The 25,088-nt window shown below is 40.8% G+C and overlaps 1 protein-coding gene and 1 non-coding gene across 3 annotated transcripts in view; both read left to right on the top strand.

Annotated features, from left to right (window-relative positions):
- Positions 1 to 1,357: 1,357 nt before the first annotated feature.
- The window catches only part of ATP6V1E1 (ATPase H+ transporting V1 subunit E1), a 36,757-nt gene continuing 13,026 nt past the window's right edge, over positions 1,358 to 25,088 (top strand). The window contains exons 1-4 of one of the 2 annotated variants that reach the window (XM_027592788.2): positions 1,360 to 1,519; positions 7,076 to 7,141; positions 12,634 to 12,743; positions 13,363 to 13,429. In XM_027592788.2, the coding sequence (XP_027448589.1) occupies positions 1,487 to 1,519; positions 7,076 to 7,141; positions 12,634 to 12,743; positions 13,363 to 13,429 (276 nt within the window). In that variant the 5' untranslated portion in view covers positions 1,360 to 1,486. Of the gene's footprint in view, positions 1,520 to 7,075; positions 7,142 to 12,633; positions 12,744 to 13,362; positions 13,430 to 25,088 lie in introns of both variants that reach the window. The other variant, XM_027592789.2, reaches the window with a different exon arrangement.
- Positions 10,553 to 10,756, top strand: LOC113923254. The gene has a single exon (XR_003520253.1). It is a non-coding gene; the product is annotated as a small nucleolar RNA SNORA74 (small nucleolar RNA).

Raw genomic sequence — 25,088 nt, 5'->3', positions numbered from 1 at the left:
CCCCGCAGCTCATGCTCTCTCTCACTCTCTCTCAAAAAAAAAAAAAAAAAAAAACCAGACTAAAAAAGACATGACTTTTTAGGTGATCTTGTACTGGATTCAGGATGAGAAAAAATTTCTACGAAGGATATTAGTAGGACATATGGCAAAATCTGATTATCGACTTGTGAAATTTCCTGAATTTGATTAATGAAAAGTAATAAAGCCAAATAGCAATATGTTAACAATTGGTGAATCTAGGTGAATGGAGTTTATTGTACTGTTCTTAAAATTATTATATTTGAAATTTCTTCAAAATAAAAAGTTGGTAATAAAATACATGAACCCTGATGCCTGGGTTGCTCAGTCGTTTAAGCGCCTGCCTTCAGCTCAGGTCATGTTCCCAGGGTCCTGGGATCAGGCCCCACATGGGGCTCCCTGCTCAGCAGGGAGGCTCTTCTCCCTCTGGCTGCTGCTCCCCTACTTGTGCTCTCTCTCCCTCTCTGACAAATTAATTAAAAAAAAAAAAAAAGGAAGGAAAGGTTGAGTAGCTGTCACACCCAAGAAATTTAGAGAACATGACAATTAAACAAAACGCAGTATCCTAGATGGGATCTAGCATTAGGTTGAAACTAAGGGAATCTGAATAATTATGGACTTGAGTCAATACATCAATATTACTTAATTGTAACAAATATGCCATCATAACATTAATATGGGAATCTGTGTGTGCGGGGGAGAAAGATACATGAAAACTCTCTGCCCTGTTTAATTTTTCTGTCAATTTAAAACTGTTCTAAAAAAAATCTATTTTTTTTTAAAGATTTTACTTATTATTTGAGAGAGAGAGAATGAGAGATAGCACGAGACGGAAGAGGGTCAGAGGGAGAAGCAGACTCCCCGCTGAGCAGGGAGCCCGATGCGGGACTCGATCCCGGGACTCCAGGATCATGACCTGAGCTGAAGGCAGTTGCCCAACCGAGCCACCCAGGCGCCCTAAAAAAAATCTATTAATAAAATATTGGTTAATTTGTTTTCATTAAAGCCAGGAAAGCAAAATAATAAATTCTGATTTGGGAGTAAATAATTCAACTTTAAAAAAATACGCAAGGGCTTTAAGGCTAGAAAAATACACAGAATTCGGCTAATTTCAGACGCCTGAATTCCTAAACCCTCTCTTCCGAGGAACACGCTGTTCAGGAAAACAGCTCAGAAGTCACGAGCCAGCTGTAAAAGGGACTGGGACTGGACGGAGACGAGGCCGTCCGCGCAGGCGCTCAGTCAGGGGGCGGGTCCAGGGCGGGACTTCCCCGGACCCGCTCTCCTCCCACTGGCTGAGAAAGCTCATAGGGCTGGGCTGCGCGGTCACCTGGCAGGAACCGGAAGCCGGAGTTATAAAGCGAAGGAAGCCGAAAGCTCCGCTGGCTTTTCTTTTCCCCTTCCTTCCACAGCCCCCTTCCAGCCTAAGCTAGAGCCAGTGGGCCTCCGGCCTAGCAGAGCTTTCGCCATGGCCCTCAGCGATGCTGACGTGCAAAAGCAGGTGAGGACCTGCGGTTGGGTCTGGCAAAGTCGCAGCGCGGGTCCGGGGGTGGCGGACTAGAGGACGCGGGCCTCGGGCAGCCCAGATGCCGGAGGAGGGTCCCTTACTCCAAGTCTCCCGGGCTTAGTAGGCTGTCTGCAGGAGGGGAATTTGACCCACAGCTCCTGTGTCTTCAGCTACGGTTTTGTGCGCCGCCTTCTTGAATGTGCTGGCTTTTTGGCTTACACCTCGGCGTTCCCTGTTTTCCCAGGGTATTCGCTGTGGTTGTTAGAGCACAGAGGTGAAAACAGGGTTTAAATGCAAATCGAATGCGAGGATTGAAGACCTCCTTTTCACTTGATTTTTAACCCTGAGGGAAGGGTTCACAGTACGATAAAGAATGCTGACGGGAGAGAGTTGCTTCCAATGTTGTTTTGAGGTCATTCATTGAATTGTTAATCTTCATTTTGGAAGGACCTCCTCTATCATAATGAATTGTAATCGTTGGTCTCTCACTAGTGTGTACGTTAATGTTTATTAGTAATGCAGAATTCCGCTCAATTTATGAACGCCAGCGCCAGTGTTTGGCACAAAGTAAATAACGTTAATGGAAAAAATTAGGGAAGTCGTGAAGCTACATCATTTTTGCAAGTGTATCAGTCCTGGGAAACTAGGGTTTTTTGTTTGTTTGTTTTGCTTTTTTGTTGTTTCGTTTAATGTGCCATACCTTCAAGTTGTAGGCATTAAGAAAGTTACAATTCGAAAGACTCCCAGGAGAATACAGTGGCATTGATAGGCCTGTAACAAACATGGGAAAAAATGGTTTCCATTTGCCTTGCCAGAGATACTCTGAAACCAGGGTCCTTGAATTTAGTAGTCATATTGCCAGTAGATTTTTCAGAGAAGGAAACACGCCTGCAATTTAATCTACATAGTTTAGAGAACTAAGCCTATTTTTTTGAAGTACTAGGAAAATTCTCTGACTAAATCTCACTTACTGGCTTATGAATCTTCTTAAATGAGCAATAAAAGTTTTTTCCTTGGATATTTCCATTTCCTAGAAGATGACTTTGCATTTTATTCTTAATCTAATGTGCACTAAGAAAAGTGGAGTGTTTCTTCATCAGTGGTCTTGTGCTAATAATCACAAAAGGGAAATTGTGTAACAAAAATAGCATCTATGGATAAGATTAAGAAATCTTATAATATTCTTACAAAAGAGTGGGGTTTTTACATTTATCACTGCTGCTTCTGATTTTTACTATAGGAAAAACTTGGTGCATTGGAAAAGTACAGTGCCCTCCACATCTTCTAGTAGTCACAGTTACAGTGCTGATTCTTTTTTTCCACTTTTTCCTTCATCATCTCCCCTACCCCTTTGTTATAATCTATTGAAGAAAAAGCCTTCCCCAGGAAAAATATAAAGGTGTATTTCCTTAGAATCTAGACCAAAACCATTTTTTCTTTCTATAAAATTGAAAGATGAAGGAATCTATGGTCTCTACCCCTTAGGTAAGCTACATAAGGGCAGTGTGTTTTGTTCCCTGTATTCTCAGCAGTGAATAGACCAGGCACCAAGCACGTAACAAGTGCTTATAAATTGCGGATTCCTTGACTTCTTCCCCATTGTATTAAAATACTTATGTATATTTGCTTTTTTGTCTGGGGAGTAATGTTATTTACTTCATCTAATTTTTGAAGGAATCGGATTTCAAAAATCTTAAAACCCAGTAGGGTTAGCAGGAAGATGAAAAGTATCTTTTAAAACGGAGGTAGCCTCCTTTAGTTTAAGATTTTTTATTTATTTATTTGACAGAGAGAGACACAGCGAGAGTATCTTTTAAAGGCCAGATTTTTCTGCCTTAGGGGTGGAGTTAAATGTCCTGAAGGGCTTGACTATTTTTCCTGTTGGAACTCTTGAAGACAGAATATGATCATGTTGGCTGTAAACAGGCTTCTCTGACCTGGGTTAAAATGAGTGTTTTGCTCTAGGCTGTGCTGATCTGGTCAAATCCGGTGGAGGGTCCAGCATGGGTGATAAAGGCAGATAATGCAGGTTTGAATCAGGGTTCACCTCTCCAGGCCCACTGTGCCTTGTAGCATTTATAAACACCTGTTTTGGTTACTGTATTAAACTACTTTTAAAATTCCAAACTGAGTTCAGTAAGGCTTCAGACTGAACTTGTGGAGATACCATTCCTTACCATGAACACACAAATCTGTGGGGGCTAATCCTTTTAGCAAGGTCACAGTGATTTTCTATACAAACTACCTCTGGATTAGGTACCCCAAATATTTCAAGGCCTGAGATTTTATAAGTATTGTATTACCTATGAAATAGGCTTTGATTATCATAATTATTTTGGTTCCTCAAGCATAAGGTAGTTGCTAAGAATTTTGACAAAAAAGAAATCTTCCCTTTCAAGCCATACTGTTTTTTCTTTAAGACTTTGATGCCATGAGGGTGGATTATTAATGCACTTTATATTTTTTAATTTTTAAAATATTTATTAGAGTGTGCACGCGATAGAGCACAAGTGGGGGGTGGGCAGAAGGAGAGGGAGAAGTAGGCTTCCTGCTGAGCAGACGCGGGCCTCCGTCCCAAGACCCTGGGATTATGACTTGAGCCGGAGCAGACGCTTAACCAGCTGAGCCAGAGAGGCGCCCTATCGGTGCCCTTTTTATTTTATTTATTTATTTTTAAAGATTTTATTCATTTGACAGCACAAGCAAGGGGAGTGGGAAGGAGAGGAAGAAGCAGACTGCCCACTGAGCAGGGAGCCTCCATCTTAACCATTTTTAGCTGTACAGTTCAGTAGTGTCAAGCATATTCACATTATTGTAAAACAGATCCTCACTCACCTGTGTGTATATTAGATTTATGGTATCTTTGTGGTACATGGAAAAGTTGGGAATTGTTTCCAGATTGTTAAACTCTAAAAAGTACTTGGGATATCTCAGGAGGCTTAAATACCAACAGGTTCTCATTCATTCACAAATGTTTATTAAGCACCCCCTACAGGGGTAGTTGTTCCGTGTTCTGGTGTTTTGGTGATGTAAAAAATAAGATCTCTATACTCGTGGAACTTAAGTGGGAGAATTAATAAACACAGGGAATTAGGGGCTTCTGGGTGGTTCAGTCAGTTAAACATCTGGTTCTTGATTTTGGCTCAGGTCATCACCCCAGGGTCGTGAGATAGAGCCCTGCTTCGGGCTCCGCGGTCAGCTCAGAGTCTGCTTGAGATTTCTCTCTCTCTCTGCCCCTACCCCCGCAGGCGTGCTCTTTCTCTCTCTCTCTCTCAAATAAATAAAGTCTTTTTAATAAAAAATAAAAGAACGGGCGCCTGGGTGGCTCAGTCATTAAGCGTCTGCCTTTGGCTCAGGTCATGATCCTAGGGTCCTGGGATCGAGCCCCGCATCGGGCTCCCTGCTCCGCGGGAAGCCTGCTTCTCCCTCTCCCACTCCCCCTGCTTGTGTTCCCTCTCTTGCTGTGTCTCTCTCTGTCAAATAAATAAAATCTTTAAAAAAATAAACACAACAGTTAACCTAGAGATTGGTATTTTTTAAATCATCTTTTTTTTACTCATCATTTCTTTCAGATAGAGCCCCTATGAAATGAAACTACCAGTGAGTTTGATTAGCCATAGTACTTGTATATTCACTTGGGTGTTATTTTTACATCTTCCACTAGAGATAGTACTTCATTTATGAGTCTAAAAAAAAATAAAACTTCATTTTTGAGTCTAAATTGGTTCAGTGACCCCAAGCCCCGTTCAGAAGACTTCAGTGGACTTTATTCTCTGATTGTAGCCAGAGAAGCCTTATAACAAGTACCTCACCTTATAGTTTAGTTGTGGATAGGTACAAGTAAGCAAGGAATTAAGAATATGTGTTTAGGTAGAGGAAGTGCAGAGGGCCCTAGGTGCACGTTGGTGAGACCTTCAGGAAAGATTTTCCAAAGGAGGTGACAGTTAAGCAAGCTGAATCCCGAGAAGTTAGCCAGGTGAAGGGAGGGAGAAGAATATTCCAAGTGGAAGGAGCAGCATATTTGAAATCTTGGAAGTGAAGAAGAGAGTGGTGATTTTAAGGAACAGGAAAACTGAAATAAGTTTAGTAAGACAGGAACCAAGAGTCTGAAGAGTGGCAAATGGTGACGGTTATGTTTCATATGATGCTGGCAAGGTAAGCATTGACCAGATCACGTACCTTCTAAAATCTTTACACTTTTATCATAAAGCAGATTGGGGCGGGGTGGGGGAAGTGTGTGATACATCATGAAACTGGCATTTTAATTTTTTTAAATTTATTTTTATTTTTTAACAATTTTATTTATTATTTGACAGAGAGAGAGACAGCAAGAGAGGGAACACAACCAGGGGGAGTGGCAGAGGGAGAAGCAGGCTTCCTGCTGAGCGGCGAGCCCGATATGGGGCTCAATCCCAGGACCCTGGGATCATGACCTGGGCCAAAGGCAGACGCTTAAGCGACTGAGCCACCCAGGCGCCTGAAACAGGCATTTTTAAAAGATCCTTCTGGTTGCAGTGTAGAGTTGATTAGGAAACAAGGCTGAGGGCAGGGGACGAAATTGGAAGCTGTTGTAATAATTTAGCTGAGAGATGGTGGTAGCAAAGACTAGGATAGTGGCTATGAAGGTGGAGAAATGTGGACAAATTAAAGAACTATTAGAACTGATAGCACTTGGTTGATTGGATGTGAGGTAGAAGGAAGGGTCAAAGTCAGATGTTGGTGCTAGTCTCAAGATAGAGATCTTAGTGGGCAGAGGGGAAGTGATTAGCAGTTGTTATTGAGTGTGTTGGATTTAGGTTCCTGTGAGTTGGCTATCTAAAGAGCAGTCTAGGAGGCAGAGGAAGAAGAGGGTGGCCCTGAAGGAGGACAAGGAAGTCATGGAAGCAAAGGGAAGAGATTGTTCATATTCGAGAAGGGAGGGATGACCAGCATATCAAAAGATGCTGAAAGATCGATTAAGGCCAAGATTTAAGGGCTAGGAGATTATTGTAGTTTTATGAAAGTAATTTCAGTGAAGTGGAGAGGGTAGAAGTCAGATTGAAGTACGTTGAGAGTAGGAGGTAAGAAAGTTGAAAAAGTATGGAGCACCTGGCTGGCTCAGTCAGTAGAGTATGTGACTCTTGATTATGGGGTTGTGAGTTTGAGCTCCATGTTGTGTGTAGAGATTACTCAAAAATAAATCTTAAAAAAGAAAGGATAAATATAGATCTCTTTAATTATAGATGGAGAAGAGTAAAAGAGGGTGCCGGCTGAAATGGGTATGAAGTAGAGGAGGATATATACTCAGTCCTCCCTCCCCCATAGACTCCATGTTCCTTGAGAGGAGGGTAATGTTCTGTGTGATGTTGAATATTGTGTCTGGTCCATTTGCTACAGCAAATTCCAGATTGTAAGGTACCCGAAACCAGGAATTACCTCATTTGTCCTTGTACACAGTGCCTGGCACATAATATGCTTTCAGTAAATGATTGATTATTGAATGAATCAGAAAAGATAGATGTATATTTTTTTTGTTATAGTCAAAAATAAACCTTTTCTTCTTCCTTCTAGATTAAGCATATGATGGCTTTTATTGAACAAGAAGCCAATGAGAAAGCGGAGGAAATAGATGCGAAGGTGAGACTCCATCTTCTGGGTTCCAGAAGTTCTCAGAATTTCATAGTGTGAGGGCGCCTGGGTGGCTCAGTTGGTTAAGCGACTGCCTTGGGGCTCAGGTCATGATCCTGGAGTCCCGGGATCGAGTCCCGCATCGGGCTCCCTGCTCAGCGGGGAGTCTGCTTCTCCCTCTGACCCTCTTCCCTCTCGTGCTCTCTCTCTCATTCTCTCTTTCTCAAATAAACAAATAAAATCTTTAAAAAAAAATTTCATAGCGTGGCTTTGCTAAGCAGTAATTAGTAAAATTGCTTCACAACACATTGCATAGGACTGCTAAGAATGTGTCTTATCTTTAATGTTAAAAAGTAAATTTTCCTGGACAACCTTCTCCAGTCCCCTCCCTCTTCGGGAGCTTTGTACTATCGCTCAGTAAACTAATTAATTGATTAATTTTCCTTTCTGAGCATTCTAATTGCCAATAAGTATCCTGAAATTTTATGGTAGGGAGTAGAAAAGTAATAGATAAATTTTCTCATGGAATCTGGAATCTAGACATTTAGCATCTATGACTAATTATGCTAGTTGATTAGGGGAGGGTATAGTATTTTTATGTTGTTATTTTTCTTTTTCATTAATTTGTGCTTGTTGCAAAAAAAATAATAGTTTGGAAGTGTATAAGGTATAAAATGAAAGCCCCTGTCCATTACAAAGGTGATACTTGGTCATCAATTTTGAAATTTTATAAATATTTCTAGTTGCACTTTGTTTATACACAGTATATCAAGTTGTTCTTTTCCCTAGGTACAATCATAATGGGCAGAATATATTGTTTAATACATTATTTTCATTATCTTTTTTTTAATATAACTTTAGTTTTTTTTTTTTTTAAGATTTTATTTATTTGAGAGCGTGAGAGTGAGCCAGGGGAGAGACAGAGGGAGAGGGAGAAGCAGACTCCCTGCTGAGCAGGGAGCCTGATGCGGGGTTGGATCCTAGGACCCTGAGATCATGACCTGAGTCGAAGGCAGCCGCTTAACCGACTGAGCCATCCAGGCGCCCCTAGTTAGCTCATTTTAAAAATGAAAGTATTTGGGGCGCCTGGGTGGCTCAGTCATTAAGTGTCTGCCTTCAGCTCGGGTCATGATCTCGGGGTCCTGGGATCGAGCCCAGCATTGGGCTCCCTGCTCAGTGAGAAACCTGCTTCTCCCTCTCCCACTCCCCCTGCTTGTGTTCCCTCTCTCGCTGTGTCTCTCTGTCAAATAAATAAATAAAATCTTAAAAAAAAAATAAAATGAGCTAACTAGAGAACAGAGAAGCTAAATGACTGGCCCAAGATCACACAGCTGGTACTTGCAGAGGAGATCCCTAGCCCAGCACATCCTAGTTAGGCTGATACCTGAGTTATAATCTGTTAATGGCATCTATATGCCTTTGTAGGTTAACTTTTTTTTTTTTTAATAAAAATAAAGGCTATCAGGGGTACCTGGGTGGCTCAGTTGGTTAAGCGTCTGCCTTCAGCTCAGGTCATGATCCCAGGGTCCTGGGATTGAGTCCCACATCAGGCTCCTTCCTCAGCCAGGAGTCTGCTTCTCCCTCTGACCTTCTTCCCTCTCATGCTCGCTCTCACTCACTCACTCTCTCAAATGAATAAATAAAATCTTAAAAAAAAAAAATAAAGGCTGTCAGGTGAGAGTATGGAAGCAAGAACTTCATATTTCCTTCAATGACTCCAGAAGAGCAGGAAAGGAGGAAAAGGTAATTTTTATTTATTTTTATTTTTTAATTTTTTTTAAAGACTTTATTTATTTGACAGAAACACAATGAGAGAGGGAACACAAGCAGGGGGAGTGGGGAAGGGAGAAGGAGGCTTCCCGTGGAGCAGGGAGCCCAACGCGGGGCTCAATCCCAGGACCCTGGGAACATGACCTGAGCCGAAAGCAGACACTTAATGACTGAGCCACCCAGGTGCCCCATGGAAAAGGTAATTTTTAAAAACCTACACTGACAGGGGCACTTGGGTGGCTAAGCATCTGCCTTCGGCTCAGGTCATGATCCCAGGGTCCTGGGGTCAAGCCCCACGTCATCGCGGGTTCCCTGCTCAACAGGGAGCCTGCTTCTCCCTCTCCCCCTGCTTGTGTGCCCTTACTCTCTCAAGTGAATAAACAAAATCTTAAAAATATATATATAAATAAAATGAATAAATAAAAACCTGTGCTGACAAGCATGGTTGTCGTGAAGATAGTGTCCTGGGAAGCAGCTGGTGCTGCAGTGCCAAGTGGGACAGAACAAGGTTGGTGTTAACATGAGGTGCAGGAGTAGGGTCCTGTCCCCTGGCAGATGCTGCAGTAGTGACATTGTTTATAAGCTCCTCTCTCTGTTGTATCCAGAAGCGCAGTCAGGCACACAGTGGCCCCCCAGCAGCAGGTCCCGGGCATTCTGGAAGCTCAGGCAGAGGCTGCCGGTGTGGAGATGAGCTGCACAGCGCTGGTGCAGAGGATGGGGGTCGTCAGTACTATCAACATTTCCCCCAAGAGCTCTTGAGAGCTCTAGCACGGTGTGCTCTCATTCACAGTGCTCCTGAGCTCCAGTGTAAAGGTTATTTAAAAATAAAATCTTAAAAAAAAAAAATTTATCATTTAAGGGAGAAAAGACTCTTTTGCCTACCACTACTATAACATAACAGCTGATAGAGTATTGTTTAATTTTGTTTGATGGTCGTAGGAGCACTTCAGTTTCTTGTATGATTAGTGCCCTTATTTCCCTCTGGGACAAATGTAGAAATTCTATTTCAGCTGATAAGTGCATTCCTATTTGAAATAGTCTTATCTCGGGATGCCTGAGTGGCTCAGTCGGTTAAGCGGCTGCCTTCGGCTCAGGTCATGCAGGATCTTAGGATCCTGGGATTGAGTCCTGCATGGGGCTCCCTGCTCATCGGGCAGTCTGCTTCTCCTCTGCCTGCCATTCCCACTGCTTTGTGTGCTCGCTCGCTCTCTCTGGCCAATAAATAAGTAAAATCTTAAATTAAAAAAAAAAAGCATTGTATCTCGTGTAACACAATCATCTTTATTTCCCATGATAGGTATAGAAAAAAGCTGTTAGGCATTTCTTTTCATTTACTTATTTGTAAAGATTTTATTTATTTATTTGAGAGGGAGAGAGCACCAGGGTGGGGAGATACAGAGGGAGAGGGAAAGCAGACTCCCCGCTGAGCAGGGAGCCCGCTGAGCCGAAGTCAGTTAGATACTTAACTAACTGAGCCACCCAGGTGCCCCAGGCATTTCTTTTAGAATATAAAAGCTCAAATACCTGTGCCAGCCATTAAACATTCAAGTGGACCACTCTAGCTAACTTTGTAAAATCATTTCATACTGCTTAAAAATCATAGCCATCTGACACACTGGTAAGATCACCTTTTAAAAAAATGACCGGTCTTCCAGCAGTAGTCAGCTGTCCAGATAGAGCCATTCCTGTGATGGTGTTACACTGCTGGAAGAGGTCAGTCCTGTCGTCGTCTTCCAGTGGCTTCTGTCACTCTTCTGGTGGTGCCTGCTGCTGGTGCAAGGCAGAACTGTGCTTCCTTGAGAGGGTGCTGAACGTTCACTCTGGCCACTTAGCTCTAGTCTGGGAGCAGACACAGTACACTGCATGCTTTCCCTGCATGTTCTAGTTAGACCGCTTTTTCCTTCTCTTTGAGTATTTCCCTTTAATCCTGCTTTATATTCTCTAATATTCCACACTTCGATTCTATTTGATATCCTAAGTATATTCTTCCCCCGGAAAACTTAATTGCAAGCTAGTTTGTCCGTTAAAATGTTTAGTTTTTTTTTTAACGTAGGTCAGTTACTGTAAACTTCTTTATAAAATATATTCTAGATTGTCATTCAAAGTCTTTCTATACTTGATTTATATTTAATAATAAGAGTTTTTCTGGGGTGCCTGGGTGGCTCAGTCGGTTGGCTGTAGGTTTTCTGGCTTTGTTCTGTAGCACATTTGGAGCCATCATTGAGAAAACAGGAGGTGCAGAAGATGACTTTAACACAGAAACAGCTGGAACTGTGACAGGCATGTTGTATATATGTACAGGCAGTCTTCGAGGGGTAGCACAAGGTGCTCTAGCAGGACTAATGCTTCCTAGCTTCTGCACACTATATAACTGGGAGCATACGAAAGTCTCCTTGCTCCAACAGTCACTCTGAAGATTTTGACAACTTATGAATGGAGGACACTTTAGTAGTCATCTAGATCAATTTATGCGTCAGCTTAGTTATTCTCTCTTCCTACAATTAGTTTGAAACATTGGAGATTCCAGTTTGCTGTGATGAAGATTCATGGATGGGGGCACCTGGCTGGCTCAGTCAGTAGAGCATGTGACTCTTGATCACAGGGTCATGAATTCCAGCCTCATGTTGGGCATAGAGCTACTTAAAAAAAAAAAAGAAAAAGATTCATGGATGGTTGACCAGGACTGGCACTCCTTGCAGCCCTTGAGTTAAAGCCAAAACCCTCTGGTAGCTGAGTAATGTGGTTTTCTCCTACCCCCTGCACTGGAAAACTACTTACTCCCAGAATTCAGGTCATGATTGTTGTACTGTATCACCACATTTGTTTGTTTAATGATCTGAAAATGTAATGTTGCTTTGTATTCCCAGTAAAATAGAAAAGAATTTAAAAATTAAAAAATTAAAATAACTGCTCAATAATTTACACTCATAAAACAAACAACTTACATTTATATAACTTATAATTTTAAAAGGACTGTTAGATTTATGTTATTTATTTGACCTATGAGGAATGGATACTGTTCTATTTATTTTTTTAAAGGGAGGTGGGTGGGAGGGGCAGAGGGAGAGAAAGAACCCCAAGCAGACTGTACGCCTAGCTTGGAGCCCAACGTGGGACTCGATCTCACAACCCTGAGATCATGACCTGAGCTGAAATCAAGGATCAGACACTTAACCAACTGAGCCACCCAGACACCCGAAGAATACTATTTTAATTATTTTATAAGGGAGGACCAGGACTGAGATTACTTTACCAGATTTTTTTAGGCAGTAACCCAGATCTAAGCTCCAAATTCTGTAGTTAAATGGATTAAATTTAGAATACATAATGATTTTTTTTCACATACCAAATCTATCTGAATATATCCTTTGTAACTTTGTGAGTGGGTACTGTTACCTTTTTTTTTTTTTAAATTTTTATTTTAAGTAGGTTCCACATCCAGTGGGGGGCTTAAAATCATGACCCTGAGATCAAGAGTGGTGTATGGTCTACCAACTAAGCCAGCCAGGCGCCTGTGGGTACTATTATCCTAGATCAAATTTTTAGTTTTCTGGTTCATCATTTATGTTGAAAATCACTGGTTATCCCTTTTGAGTAAATTAGAAATAAATTTTGAAGACAAGTCATAATAAATTACTATTTTTGATATGGAATACAGTGCTGCTGGTTGCCAGCTGCTTAAAATAAAACTCAAAATCTGGTGTAATGAATTAATAATGTTTCCTTGATAGGCAGAGGAAGAGTTCAACATTGAGAAAGGTCGTCTTGTGCAAACCCAAAGACTGAAGATTATGGAATACTACGAGAAGAAAGAAAAGCAGATTGAGCAGCAGAAGAAAATGTAAGTAGATCCTGGTACTGTATTAGCTAAGGAAGCTTTAAAAAGTCAGTGGGACGGGGCGCCTGGGTGGCTCAGTTGGTTAAGCGACTGCCTTCGGCTCAGGTCATGATCCTGGAGTCCCGGGATCGAGTCCCACGTCGGGCTCCCTGCCCGGCGGGGAGTCTGCTCCTCCCCCGACCCTCCCCCCTCTCGTGCTCTCTCTCTCTCTCTCTCTCTCTGTCTCGAATTAAAAAAAAAAAGTGAAAAAAAAAAGTGGGACAGGAGGACAGAGCAGGTGCTTTGGCGTCAGGCAGGAATGGGCTCAAGTCTTAATTGGACCACTTAATATACTTGTATGACCTTGGGCAAGTTGTGTAATTTCTTTTTCTTCATTTGTGAAAATGGAAGCATCACAGGATTATTGAAAGTTGGAATAACTGATACGAAAGTGCTTGCCACTTGGTAAGCGCTCAATAAATACTTTATCTTTGAAAATAAGTTGGTAGAAACCACTAAATGTATTTCAGTGGGGTTCTCTGGGGTATATACAAAGAGAAGTATCTGTACAAAGGAAGTTGTATATTTCTCTGTAGTTTTTTTCTTATGCTATACTGATACTATTTTTCCATGCCTTTTGCAGTCAGATGTCTAATTTGATGAATCAAGCAAGGCTCAAAGTCCTCAGAGCAAGAGATGACCTTATTACAGTGAGTAATTTGCTCCTATTATAAGATTATAAAATGTTTATTCACTTACCCATTATAGAGAATTCACTAGTTAGCATTAGCTAATTAAGGAGTTGAATGATTTCTAGAGAGAAAACATTTGGCCAGCAAATGATTATACTAGGTTTTGTAATAAATACAAAGTGAAGGGTGCCTGGGTGGCTCAGTCGGTTGAGCGTCCGACTCAATTTTGGCTCAGGTCATGATTTCAGGGTCATGAGATTGAGCCCCGAGTAGGGCTCTGCTCTCAGCGGGGAGTCTGCTTGGAATTCTCTGTCTCCCTCTTCCCCACCACCGTGCGCTTGGGAAGTATTGTCTTCTAAGGAAGAAGGCAGAAACCTACAGAAACATACCACTTAGTTGAGAAAGCTTAAAGGTATTCAAATTAGCCTGCCTGGCTTGGTTGGTAGAACATGCAACTCTTGGTCTCAGGGCTGTGGGCTTGAGCCCCACATTGGGTGTGGAATTTACTTAAAAAAAAATTGTGTTCACATAAAGGTATTTGAATTATATTTTAGGAACCAACTAGGATGCCTGCTGTCTTCACTGTTCTTCATTGTTATGTTGGAGGCCCTAGATTCCTTTAAGATGGAGAAATAAGAATTATATACAAACTGGGAAAGAATAAAGAATTATTTTTTGCAGATATGATTTTCCACACAAAAAATACATCTAAAAAGCAATAAGAACTAGTAATTAGTTCAAAATGGTGACTGGTGGGGCACCTGGGTGGCTCAGTCGGTTAAGTGTCTGCATTTGGCTCAGGCCATGATCCCAGGGTCCTGGGATCGAGTCCCGCATCCGGCTCCCTGCTCAGCGGGGAGCCTGCTTCTCCTCTCCCTCTGCTTGTGCTCTCGCTCTCTGTGTCAAATAAATAAAATCTTAAAAAAAAAAACAAACAAAAATGGTGACTGGCTACAGAGAGAATATATAGAAATTAATAGTTTTTCTGGATCCCAACAATAACCAGTTAGCATGTAAAAAAAAAATAGATTCTTTTATAATGGTTACAAAAATTATTAAATTATTATGAATTATTAGTAAATAAGACCTAAGTGAAAAAACTATATAAAACTAAAAGTATAAAACTTGAATAAATGGAAAGCATACCATTTTCTTAGAAGATTAAAGAAACAAACTAATATTGTAAGCTATCAATTCTTATTAGATGAATCTGGTGTGGCAGCAGCAAGAATGGACTTAGTGTGTCAGTGTTGACACATTTTGCAGGGGGACTTTCCAGACATTGACTAATGGTTGACTTCTCCTCTTCCAAGTCCAATGCTAAATACTGAATTTCAGTCCTGGCTAACTAGGAGAATGGTGGTACTATTAATGAAATGGGAAGTTAGGACAAACTCTTTTGGACATACTTTAAGGGGCCAAGAAACCTCCAGTTGGAAATGTCTGTCAGGATGGTAAGGGGCTGAAATTCAGGACAACTGAGATCACTTATTAACATAACTCATAATAGGGCGCCTGGGTGGCTCAGTTAGTTAAGCGACTGCCTTCAGCTCAGGTCATGATCCTGGAGTCCCGGGATCGAGTCCCACATCGGGCTCCCTGCCCAGCAGGGAGTCTGCTTCTCCCTCTGACCCTCTCCCCTCTCATGCTCTCTATCTCATTCTCTCTCTCAAATAAATAAATAAAAAAATCTTTAAAAAAAAACTTAACATAACTCATAATACTTCAAATTTGAATGCTTTTAAATTCTAGGAATGTGTGGGGCATCTGCCTTTGGCTCACGTTATGATCTCAGGATCCTGGAATCGAGCCCCATCGGGCTCCCTGCTCACTGGGGAGTCTGCTTCTCCCTCTGCCCCTCCCCCTGCTTGTGTGTGCACACTCTGAAATAAAAATCTTTTTTTTTTTTAAGATTTTATTTTTTTGTCAGACAGAGCGAGCATAAGCAGGGGGAGCAACAGGCAGAGAGAGAAGCAGACTCCCCGCTTAGCAAGGAGCCTGACGTGGGACTTGGTCCCAGGACCCTGCGATCATGGCCCAAGCCTAAGGCAGATGCTCAACCAACTGAGCCACCCAGGCACCCCTAAATAAAAATCCTCAAAAAAAGTTAAAAAATTCTAAGAATGTGGGAAAATAGGAAATCTGTTGCTAAGTTATCTTCCCACATGGGAATGAATAGTTCATCCTTTATAAAATACCAAAAAGAGGACTGGAGAGCTTTGTGTGGAAATGTTGACTGCAGAATACCTCAGGACAACTGTTACCTAGTATCTTCACTAAAATGTTGAGTTTCGGTAATCAGTGGTTGATTTCCTTCCACGGGATTCAAATTTCTTTAGCAACCTGATTGACTGACCTAGTTCATAAGTTGGACTTAGAATAATAACCACCTTGGGGGGGGTGGTTTCTTATAGAAGAACTTGGGTGGGCTTAAGAGTATTTCAGCTTTGGGGTGCCTGGGTGGCTCAGTTGGTTAAGCATCTGACTCTTAATTTCGGGTCACGCCATGATCCTCGGGATCATGAAATTGAGTCCCACGTGGGGCTCTGCTCTGGGTATGGAGCCAGCTTGGGATTCTTTCTCTTCCTCTCACTCTGCCCCTTCCTCTCTCGGGGGAAAAAAAAAGTCTTTTAGCTTTGCCATGTTAGTTTGAGTAAATTATTATTTCTGACCCTCAGTTTCCTCTTTGGTATGTATTAATTATGATACTTGGTTCAGGGGGCTGGGTTTTGCGTTTCCTTTTTTTATAGTTTTATAATTATTTAAAAAACAAATTTATTTTTGGGCTCCATGCTGGGTGTGGAGCCTGCTTTAAAATAAAATCAAATTTATTTTTCACAAGTGTCATACGCATATTAAAAGATCTAAAGAATCAAATCCATAAAGGTTTATGCCAACAAACGTCAGTTTCTTGGCCCGATTGAAACACAGGGTTCTTAAGCTCTTACGAGGATTGAATGCGAGAACGCATTTAATTCCTCTAGCTTAACACTGGCATATGGTGTTTATTTAAGAAGTGTTACTTGCCTTTCCCCACCTCATTTCCTCCAGGGGGTAACCCTTCTTTTAATAGGTCTTGATGGTTGAAATATTCTCCCAGCTTCTTGGTGCCTTTGCTCAGAAAGCCCCTGGACCATAAGTTGCTGTATCTTTGATAAATGCCCAGAGTCAAAAATAACTGTGACAACTACTGGGTAGACGCTGTTATTTGTACAATTCAAGAGTTTAGAGACCTGTAACTTAAGTATCTCAGCATTCCTCAAGATGAGTGCCAAGGGTTATAGCACATATTGTTAAATGTTACAATTTGACCAGTTAATAGGTTTTGTATTTGCTTTATCTGTTTTTATGCTCCCCTTTTTGAAGATTAATGATACTAAAAGTGGAAAAGATCCTAAGAAAGATCATCTCTAATATACTATAGAAATGCTTTTGATAATATATTCTCTAATGGTGTACTTGTCTTAGATGGCAAACAGGTTTTATAACCCAAAGTAAACAACTCAGTATTTTAGATCTGACTTCACTTCAAATTAGTTATTATTTTTTCTTGTCCTTATTGTTTGCTCAACCTGATTTTTTCTTTTTTTAAAGATTTTATTTATTCCCTGCTCCACAGGAAGCCTGCTTCTCCCTCTCCCACTCCCCCTGCTTGTGTTCCCTCTCTTGCTGTGTCTCTCTGTCAAATAAGTAAAATCTTTAATAAAAAAGAAAAGGATCTTGTTTGGGGTGCCTGGGTGGCTCAGTTGGTTAAGTGTCTGCCTTCAGCTCAGGTTGTGACCCCAGCGTCCTGGGATCAAGCCCCGCATCGGGCTCTGTGCTCGGCGGGGAGCCTGCTTCTCCCTCTCCCACTGCCTACCTGTCTGCCTACTTGTGCTTTCTCTCTCTCCCTCTGTCAAATAAATAAAATCTTTTTAAAAAATAATAAATAATAATAAATAATAAATAAACGTTTTATTAGAGAGAGCACAGGCAGAGGGGAGGGGCAGAGGGAGAGGGAGAAGCAGACTCCACACCGAGGAGTCTGGTTAAGGCAGACACTTAACCTAGGGAGCCTAGGGCGGGGCTTGATCCCAGGACCCTGAGATCAAGACCTGAGCCGAAGGCAGACACTCAACTGACTGAGCCACCCAAGCACCCCTGATTTTTTCTTTTTAAAAACTTTTTTTAGGGGCACCTCTGTGGCTCGGTTAAGTGGCTGCCTTTGGCTCTGGTCATGGTCCAGGGTCCTGGGATCGAGTCCCACATCGGGCTCTCTGCTCAGCAGGGAGTCTGCTTCTCCCTCTGCCTCTGCCTGCTGCTTTCCCTGCTTGTGCTCGCTCTCTCTGTGTCAAATAAAAATAAATCTTTAAAAAATTATCTTTTTTTTTAAAGATTTTATTTATTTATTTGAGAGAGAATGAGAGATAGAGAGCACGAGAGGGAAGAGGGTCAGAGGGAGAAGCAGACTCCCTGCTGAGCAGGGAGCCCGATGTGGGACTCGATCCCAGGACTCCAGGATCATGACCTGAGCCGAAGGCAGTTGCTTAACCAACTGAGCCACCCAGGTGCCCTTATAACGTTAACTTTTTTTTAAGATTTTATTTATTTATTTGACAGAGACAGTGAGAGAGGGAACACAGCAAGGGAGTGGGAGAGGGAGAAGCAGGCTTCCCGCTGAGCCGGGAGCCTGATGCGGGGCTCGATCCCAGGAGCCTGGGATCATGACCTGAGCCGAAGGCAGACGCTTAACGACTGAGCCACCCAGGCGCCCCTTAAAAAATTATCTTTTAAAGATTTTATTTTTAGGGGCGCCTGGGATTTATTTTTTAAAGATTTTATTTATTTATTTTTGTGAGGAAGAGAGAGGGAGGGGGAGAACACAGGAGCACAAATGGGGGTGGGAGGAGGGAGGGCAGAGGGAGAAGCAGACACCCCACTGAGCAGGGAGCCAGATGTGGGACTCGATCTCAGAGTCTTGGGATCATGACCTGAGCTCAAGGCAGATGCTTAACCAACTGAGCCACCCAGGTGCCCTAAATCCTTTTAAATATAATGAATTACGAGTTTGGCTTTTAGAAGGAAATTTTAGGTGTCATGGGTAGGAAACTAATATCTAAAATTTAGATCATTTACTTAATAAATATCTGATATGCTTACCAAGTGGCAAGCACGATTTTTATTACTAGAGTTATAATAAAATGGAGTCCTTGCCTTTGTGGAACTTAATATCCTAGTAGGCTAAGTATGACTTGTGGTTTAAAAAAAAAACAAAACAGAAATTTGGGTTTTTTTTTTTCCCTTTTTCTACTTCTCTGTATTTTCCACTTTATAGTACCAGTGCTTGTCAACTTTTTTTGCCCTCTAGAATATTTACACGATTATTTTATACTTGAATAACCTCTCTCATCATACACAGTGATTTTCAAATTTTGAGGGAGAGGATATAGAGAGAAAGCACAGTTGTATGGAATGAACATTTTGTAATTGGAAAAGATCCAACTTCAGATCGTTTTTCAAAATAAAGTTTGTGTACCAGGGGGCGCATGGTCAGTTAAGTGTCTGACTCTTCATTGCAGCTCAGGTCATGATCTCAGGGTCGTGAGGTTGAGCCCTACGTTGGTCTCTGCACTGGGTGTGGAGCCTGCTTAGGATTCTCTCTCCTTCTCCCTCTGCCCCTCCCCACCCTCTCTCCCCCCACAAAAAACCAAAAAAACAAAATATAGTTATCCACCATTTTCTTTAAGAGATGGGTTAAGGGAAGGGGATTACATTTTATAACTTTGAAACACAAAGCCGCAGTTTCAGGTCATATCACACATATCTTCCCCAAATTTTGTAGACCCCTCAGTAGCCAGAGAGTTTGTCTTCTTATTTCTGAAATTGTCACAAACAAAATTCTGTTTCAGTACTATCATCTTTTAGTTTTCATTATTCTATTTTCACTTTCTAATTTCGCTGGGTTGTCTTCATAAGCTATTTGAACTGAATTCTGAGTATACTTATACCTGGATTATATCCTGCTGGGCCCTATAGCAGTCTGCATCCAACTGGATTGAGACAAGAGCGTCTGTCTGTACTAGAGCTTTTTGAGTGTGAACCTTAAAAAGAATATGGAACTTATCCTTTGGCTGACTCTAATTTTAAGGAGCATAAAAATTACCTGGAAGACCTTGTTAAAATGGGGATTCCCAGCCCTATTTCCAGAGAATTTTATGTTCTAGTCAGGAATCAGCTTAAATAAGCAGTCCAGAGTACCCTTGATGCAGTGGTCTGAGAACCACACTAAGAAATACTGCTTTAGGCTTACATTTTTGTTAGAGAAGAGGAACTGGTGACAGTGGGAACAGACAAGGAGGTTTGGGCTTACCTCTCAGGTCAAGAAGTAGGAAAGCCTAAACCACGGTAACAGCAAAAAAGATAAAGAGAAGGCAGGAGCCTCATTGCACAGATCCTACAAAGGTAGTTGTAGGACTTGGCGACTTTCAGATTGTGATGAGTGAGTGGAAAAGAGTAGTCAAGAAAGACTTAGGGTTCCTGGGGTAGGCAACTGGATGGAGGGATGGAGATTGGGAATAAGAGGAGCAGGTGAGGGATGGTGATAAACCTTGGAGTTGGAATAGCTTTAGGAATCCAAGTGAACAGATACGAGTTGGGCTTATGAGAGAGGTTGGGACTTTTTTTTTTAAGATTTTATTTTTAGGGGCGCCTGGGTGGCTCAGTCAGTTAAGCATCTGCCTTTGGCTCAGGTCATGATCCCAGAGTCCTGGGATTGAGTCCCGCATTGGGCTCCTTGCTCAGCAGGAAGCCTACTTCTCCCTCTGCCTGCCACTTCCTCTGCTTGTCCTCTCTCTCTATCACATACACACACAAATAAATAAAAAATCTTAAAAAATAAAAAGATATTATTTTTAAGTAATCTCTACATCCAGTGTGGCATTCAAACCCACAACCCCGAGATAAGAGTCACACACTCCACTGGCTGAGGCAGCCAGGCACCCCAAAAGGTTGGAACTTCAATATGGACAACACACAAGTCCCAGGTAGAGCTGTGGGTATGGATGAGATCACTGAGGTGGTGGGTGTCAAATTATAGGGCCATGTAAACAAACTGAGAAGCGTGTGTGTGTGTGTATGTACACACACAGTCTACACACATTTATATATATATACACACATCTACACACATCTACACACGCATATCTACACACATATACACACACATTTTTTTTTATAAAGATTTTATTTATTTGACAGCGAGAAAGGGAACACAAGCAGGGGGAGTGGGAGAAGGAGAGCAGGCTTCCCACGGAGCAGGGAGCCCGATGCGGGGCTTGATCCCAGGACGCTGGGATCATGACCTGAGCCGAAGGCAGACACTTTAACGACTGAGCCACCCAGGTGCCCCTATACACACATATTTATACACACACACACACATCTACACACATATCTACGCACACATATATATACACATACATCTACACATTTATATATATACCCACACATCTACAGACGTATATACACACATATTTATATAGATACACATCTACAGACATATATACACACACATTTATATATATAAACATATCTACACACATATATACACACAGATATTTATATGTATACACACCACACACATATATACACACATTTATATATATACACACAGATATATACAGATATATACACATTTATATATATATGCACACACATATCTACAGGCATATAGACACATACTTATATATACACACACATACCCGCACAAATATACACACATATATGTACACACACCCACACACACACATTTATATATATATACACACACACATATCTATACACACATCTACACACATACATATACATGCATACACATATCTACAGATACATACATATCTACACACATACATATACACATTTATATATTTATACGCACACACATCTACAGACACATATATATACACACACATCTACACACATGTATACACACACACATATATATACACACATCTACAGACATATATACATTTATATACAGACATATCTACACACATATACGTACATTTATATATATATGCACACAAATACAGACATATATATACACACATATATATGCACACAGTCTACACACATATATGTACACACATATATATATATATACTACACACATATATATACACACATATATACACATACACACACATCTACACACACATCACACATATATACACACACCTACACACATTTAGGTATACACACATATACACACATATTTATACATATACACATATCTACAGATATATGTACATATTTATATACACACAAATATCTACACACATACACACATTTTTATATATACACACACATCTACAGACGTATATATACACATTTATATATATAGATACACATCTACAGACGTATATATACACACACATTTATATATTTGGACACATATCTACACACATATATATAACACGTATATATACAAGCACTCATCTACAGACAAATTTACACACATTTATATATATACACACACATATCTACACATATTTATATATATACACACATATCTACACACATTTATATATATACATACATATCTACACACATATACACACATATATACACACACATCTACACACATATTTATACATATACACACACATCTACAGACATACATATACGCACATTTATATACACACATCTACACACATAACATACACACACATTTATATATATACACAGACATCTACAGACGTATATATATAGAGACACATCTGCAGATGTATATATACACACATATTTATATATACACACACATCTACACACATATACACACATTTATATATATACACACGCATATATATACACATGCACATATCTACACACATAATGTACACACATATATCTACACACATATACACACGTATTTATATATACACACACAATTTCCACACATAGGCACATATATTTATATATATATATACACACACAAACACACACACGGTTTTTTTTTTAAATTAAGTATGCTGTATTCCCCAACATGGGGCTTGAACTTACAGCCCTACGATCAAGAGTTGCATGTTGTACCAACAGAACCAGCGAGGTACCCCAAGAGTGCAGCATATTTAATAGGCAGGTATTAAGAGATTGCTAAGGAAACAGGAAAAAGTCGTCATGTTGGAGGACAATAAGAAGCTAAGGGAACAGAAAACTTGAACCAAATGATAATCTAATATAGTATCTAATGCTTCCAAGAATCAACATAGGAAGAGCAAAGAGATTTGGCAATCAAGGTGTCATTTCTGACTTTGCCAGAATGCTTCATTTTCATTAATGAAGGCAGAAAGCCAGATTGTAACGGCCTGAAAGATGAGAAGTGACTGCGGCTTGAGGAGCTGAAGGCAGGGTGCGTGGCCTCTTAAGCAGCAGGGCTGTGTGAGCCGTCTGTGTTCTGATCTCTTTTGGAACACATGTGAAATCCCTAGTCTTCTGTAGCATGCAGCTTGAGTTCAGTGTACAGTTGAGCTTTTATTTTTTTAATTTATAATGAGAATTGTGTGAAAATAAACATTTGTGTAATTTCAGTTGTCCTAAAGGCGCTTATTTCCTTGGGCCTTTGCCAAGTCTAACTTCTTGCCATCAAGTTTTTTACAGTTGAGCAGACTCAGTAAGAGGTCTGGAGGAATGGGGAGCCAGACTCGGGACTGACAGAGCACAGAGGGTTACATATAAATCAGGGCATACATACGTGCTTTAAATGGGTTTTGGTATTTTAGAACATTTTATTTCTAGTTTTATCCATAGAGTAGGAAGTTAGGTAAGAAGGGGAAGTTGTCAAGCAGTTGGATAGAAAGGGATACTGACAAATGATAGAAGGAAGGGGAAAAATAGAAAACTAGGGTAAAAATGAAATCGGCAGGCTACTTTGCTATCAAAATTGGTCTTAGTTGCATAATCATTTAGTTACTTTTGTCTGCTATTTATCTTTTTTCCTTGTCTGCCCTGATGTTTTCTAGGTTTAAGAGCACAAGCTTTGGAATCCCTGTGAAATCTGAATTTCTATTTCCTGGTATCAGCTGTTTGGTGGGCAGATTTTTTAGCCCCTTCGAACCCTCTGTTCCCTATAAAACGGGAAAAAACATACACCTGAAGCTTATCTAGAATTAAATTAGATAATCTAGGTAAAGTGACTAGTATAATGCCTAACACAAAACACATCTTTATTAACACTTCCCTAAACTTCACAACTTACTTAAAAATTGCTAGAAGACATACACTAACATATAAATTCTGATTCATCGCTCCTGAAGTAGAGTTCTAGTTTTGTGGTTAAAGAGAGATGAAATAGAAATGTCTTCCAGGGAGGCCAGCTGACTCATCAAATTAGGCAGGGCCGGGGAGATAGGATTTTGATGTTAACATCATAATTGGGTTTTGGTTTGCTACTTTCCGGACCAGAATCCTAATATTTCCAGAATCCTTAGAGGCAGTTAGGTTGAAGTGGGCAGATAGGCCCTTCCAAAGCACTGATAACTGATATGTGAGCTGACACGTGAACTGCAGTAATACACACATCTCTCCTTGGAAAAGCTGCGTGGGGAGCCAGATGATAATCAGAGAGTTTGAATTTAGAATCAAAGATATTAATCACTAAGATATTAGTGGTTTGTAAGATTGTTGATCATAATTTACTTTTTTTCACATGTGATGACCTGTCAAGTGGATGGGAGTACTTAAGACAGGGACAGTACAGTTTGTATAGGTTCGATTTCAGCCTTCTTGGCTGCAGTTTGGCTTATTTTGACTTCCCTATATCCTTGACTGGAGTTGTAGGTGGTATTAAAACTCCTCATTTTACCCATTTCCAGATTTTTATAGTGGGTTAGTTTTACAGATGGCTAGTATTGCTCTTTACAATTTGACCTTATTTAATTTTATTCTCTTAGAGCAAACCAACCCCCATATTCCACTCGTCTTTGCTTGACGGTTGTTGATCGGCCCACTCCAGCATGAAGAGAAAAATGCTGGAGGGCTTCCTTGGTGAGGAGGAGACATTTCAGCCAAATGTCTCATATACAGTATATGCTTTAAATCTTTGTGCCCATAAGCTTCCCAGATTGTAAAGGCTTAAACAACTTCTTACCCAGGCTGTTAGGATTTAATTAATAACACTTCTAGGGGTTAGGTTGTTCCTGATGGACACCTAAAATTAGAGGTTGATTTTTTGATCATCTCTCTTTTTTTTTTAGGATTTGTTTATTTATTTTTAGAGAGAGTGTGTGCAAGTGGGGGGAGTGGCAGAGGGAGAGAGAGAATTTGCAGACTTCCCACTGAGTGGGGAGCCCAAGGGCTCGATCCCACGACCCAGAGATCCCCACCCCAGCCAAAATCAAGAGTGGGGTGCTGAACCAACTGATCACCCAAGCAACCCTGATTGGCTCTTAATAATTGCACTGTGTTCATACAGAAATTTTATTTATTTATTTTTTTTAGATTTTATTTATTTGGGAGAGAGAGAAAGCATGAGTGAGGAGAGGGCCAGAGGGAGAAGCAGATTCCCTGCTGAGCAGGGAGTCAGATGTGGGTCTCGATCCCAGGACCCTGGGATCTTCACCTGAGCTGAAGGCAGGCTTAACTGAACCACCCAGGTGCCCCCAGAAATTTTATTTCTAAAAATGTTCTGTCCAGGGGCGCT

Source organism: Zalophus californianus, chromosome 9 (assembly GCF_009762305.2).
Source record: "Zalophus californianus isolate mZalCal1 chromosome 9, mZalCal1.pri.v2, whole genome shotgun sequence".
NCBI lineage: Eukaryota > Metazoa > Chordata > Mammalia > Carnivora > Otariidae > Zalophus > Zalophus californianus.
Note: the sequence above shows the minus strand (reverse complement) of the source record. Positions and strands in the feature narration are given on the sequence as shown.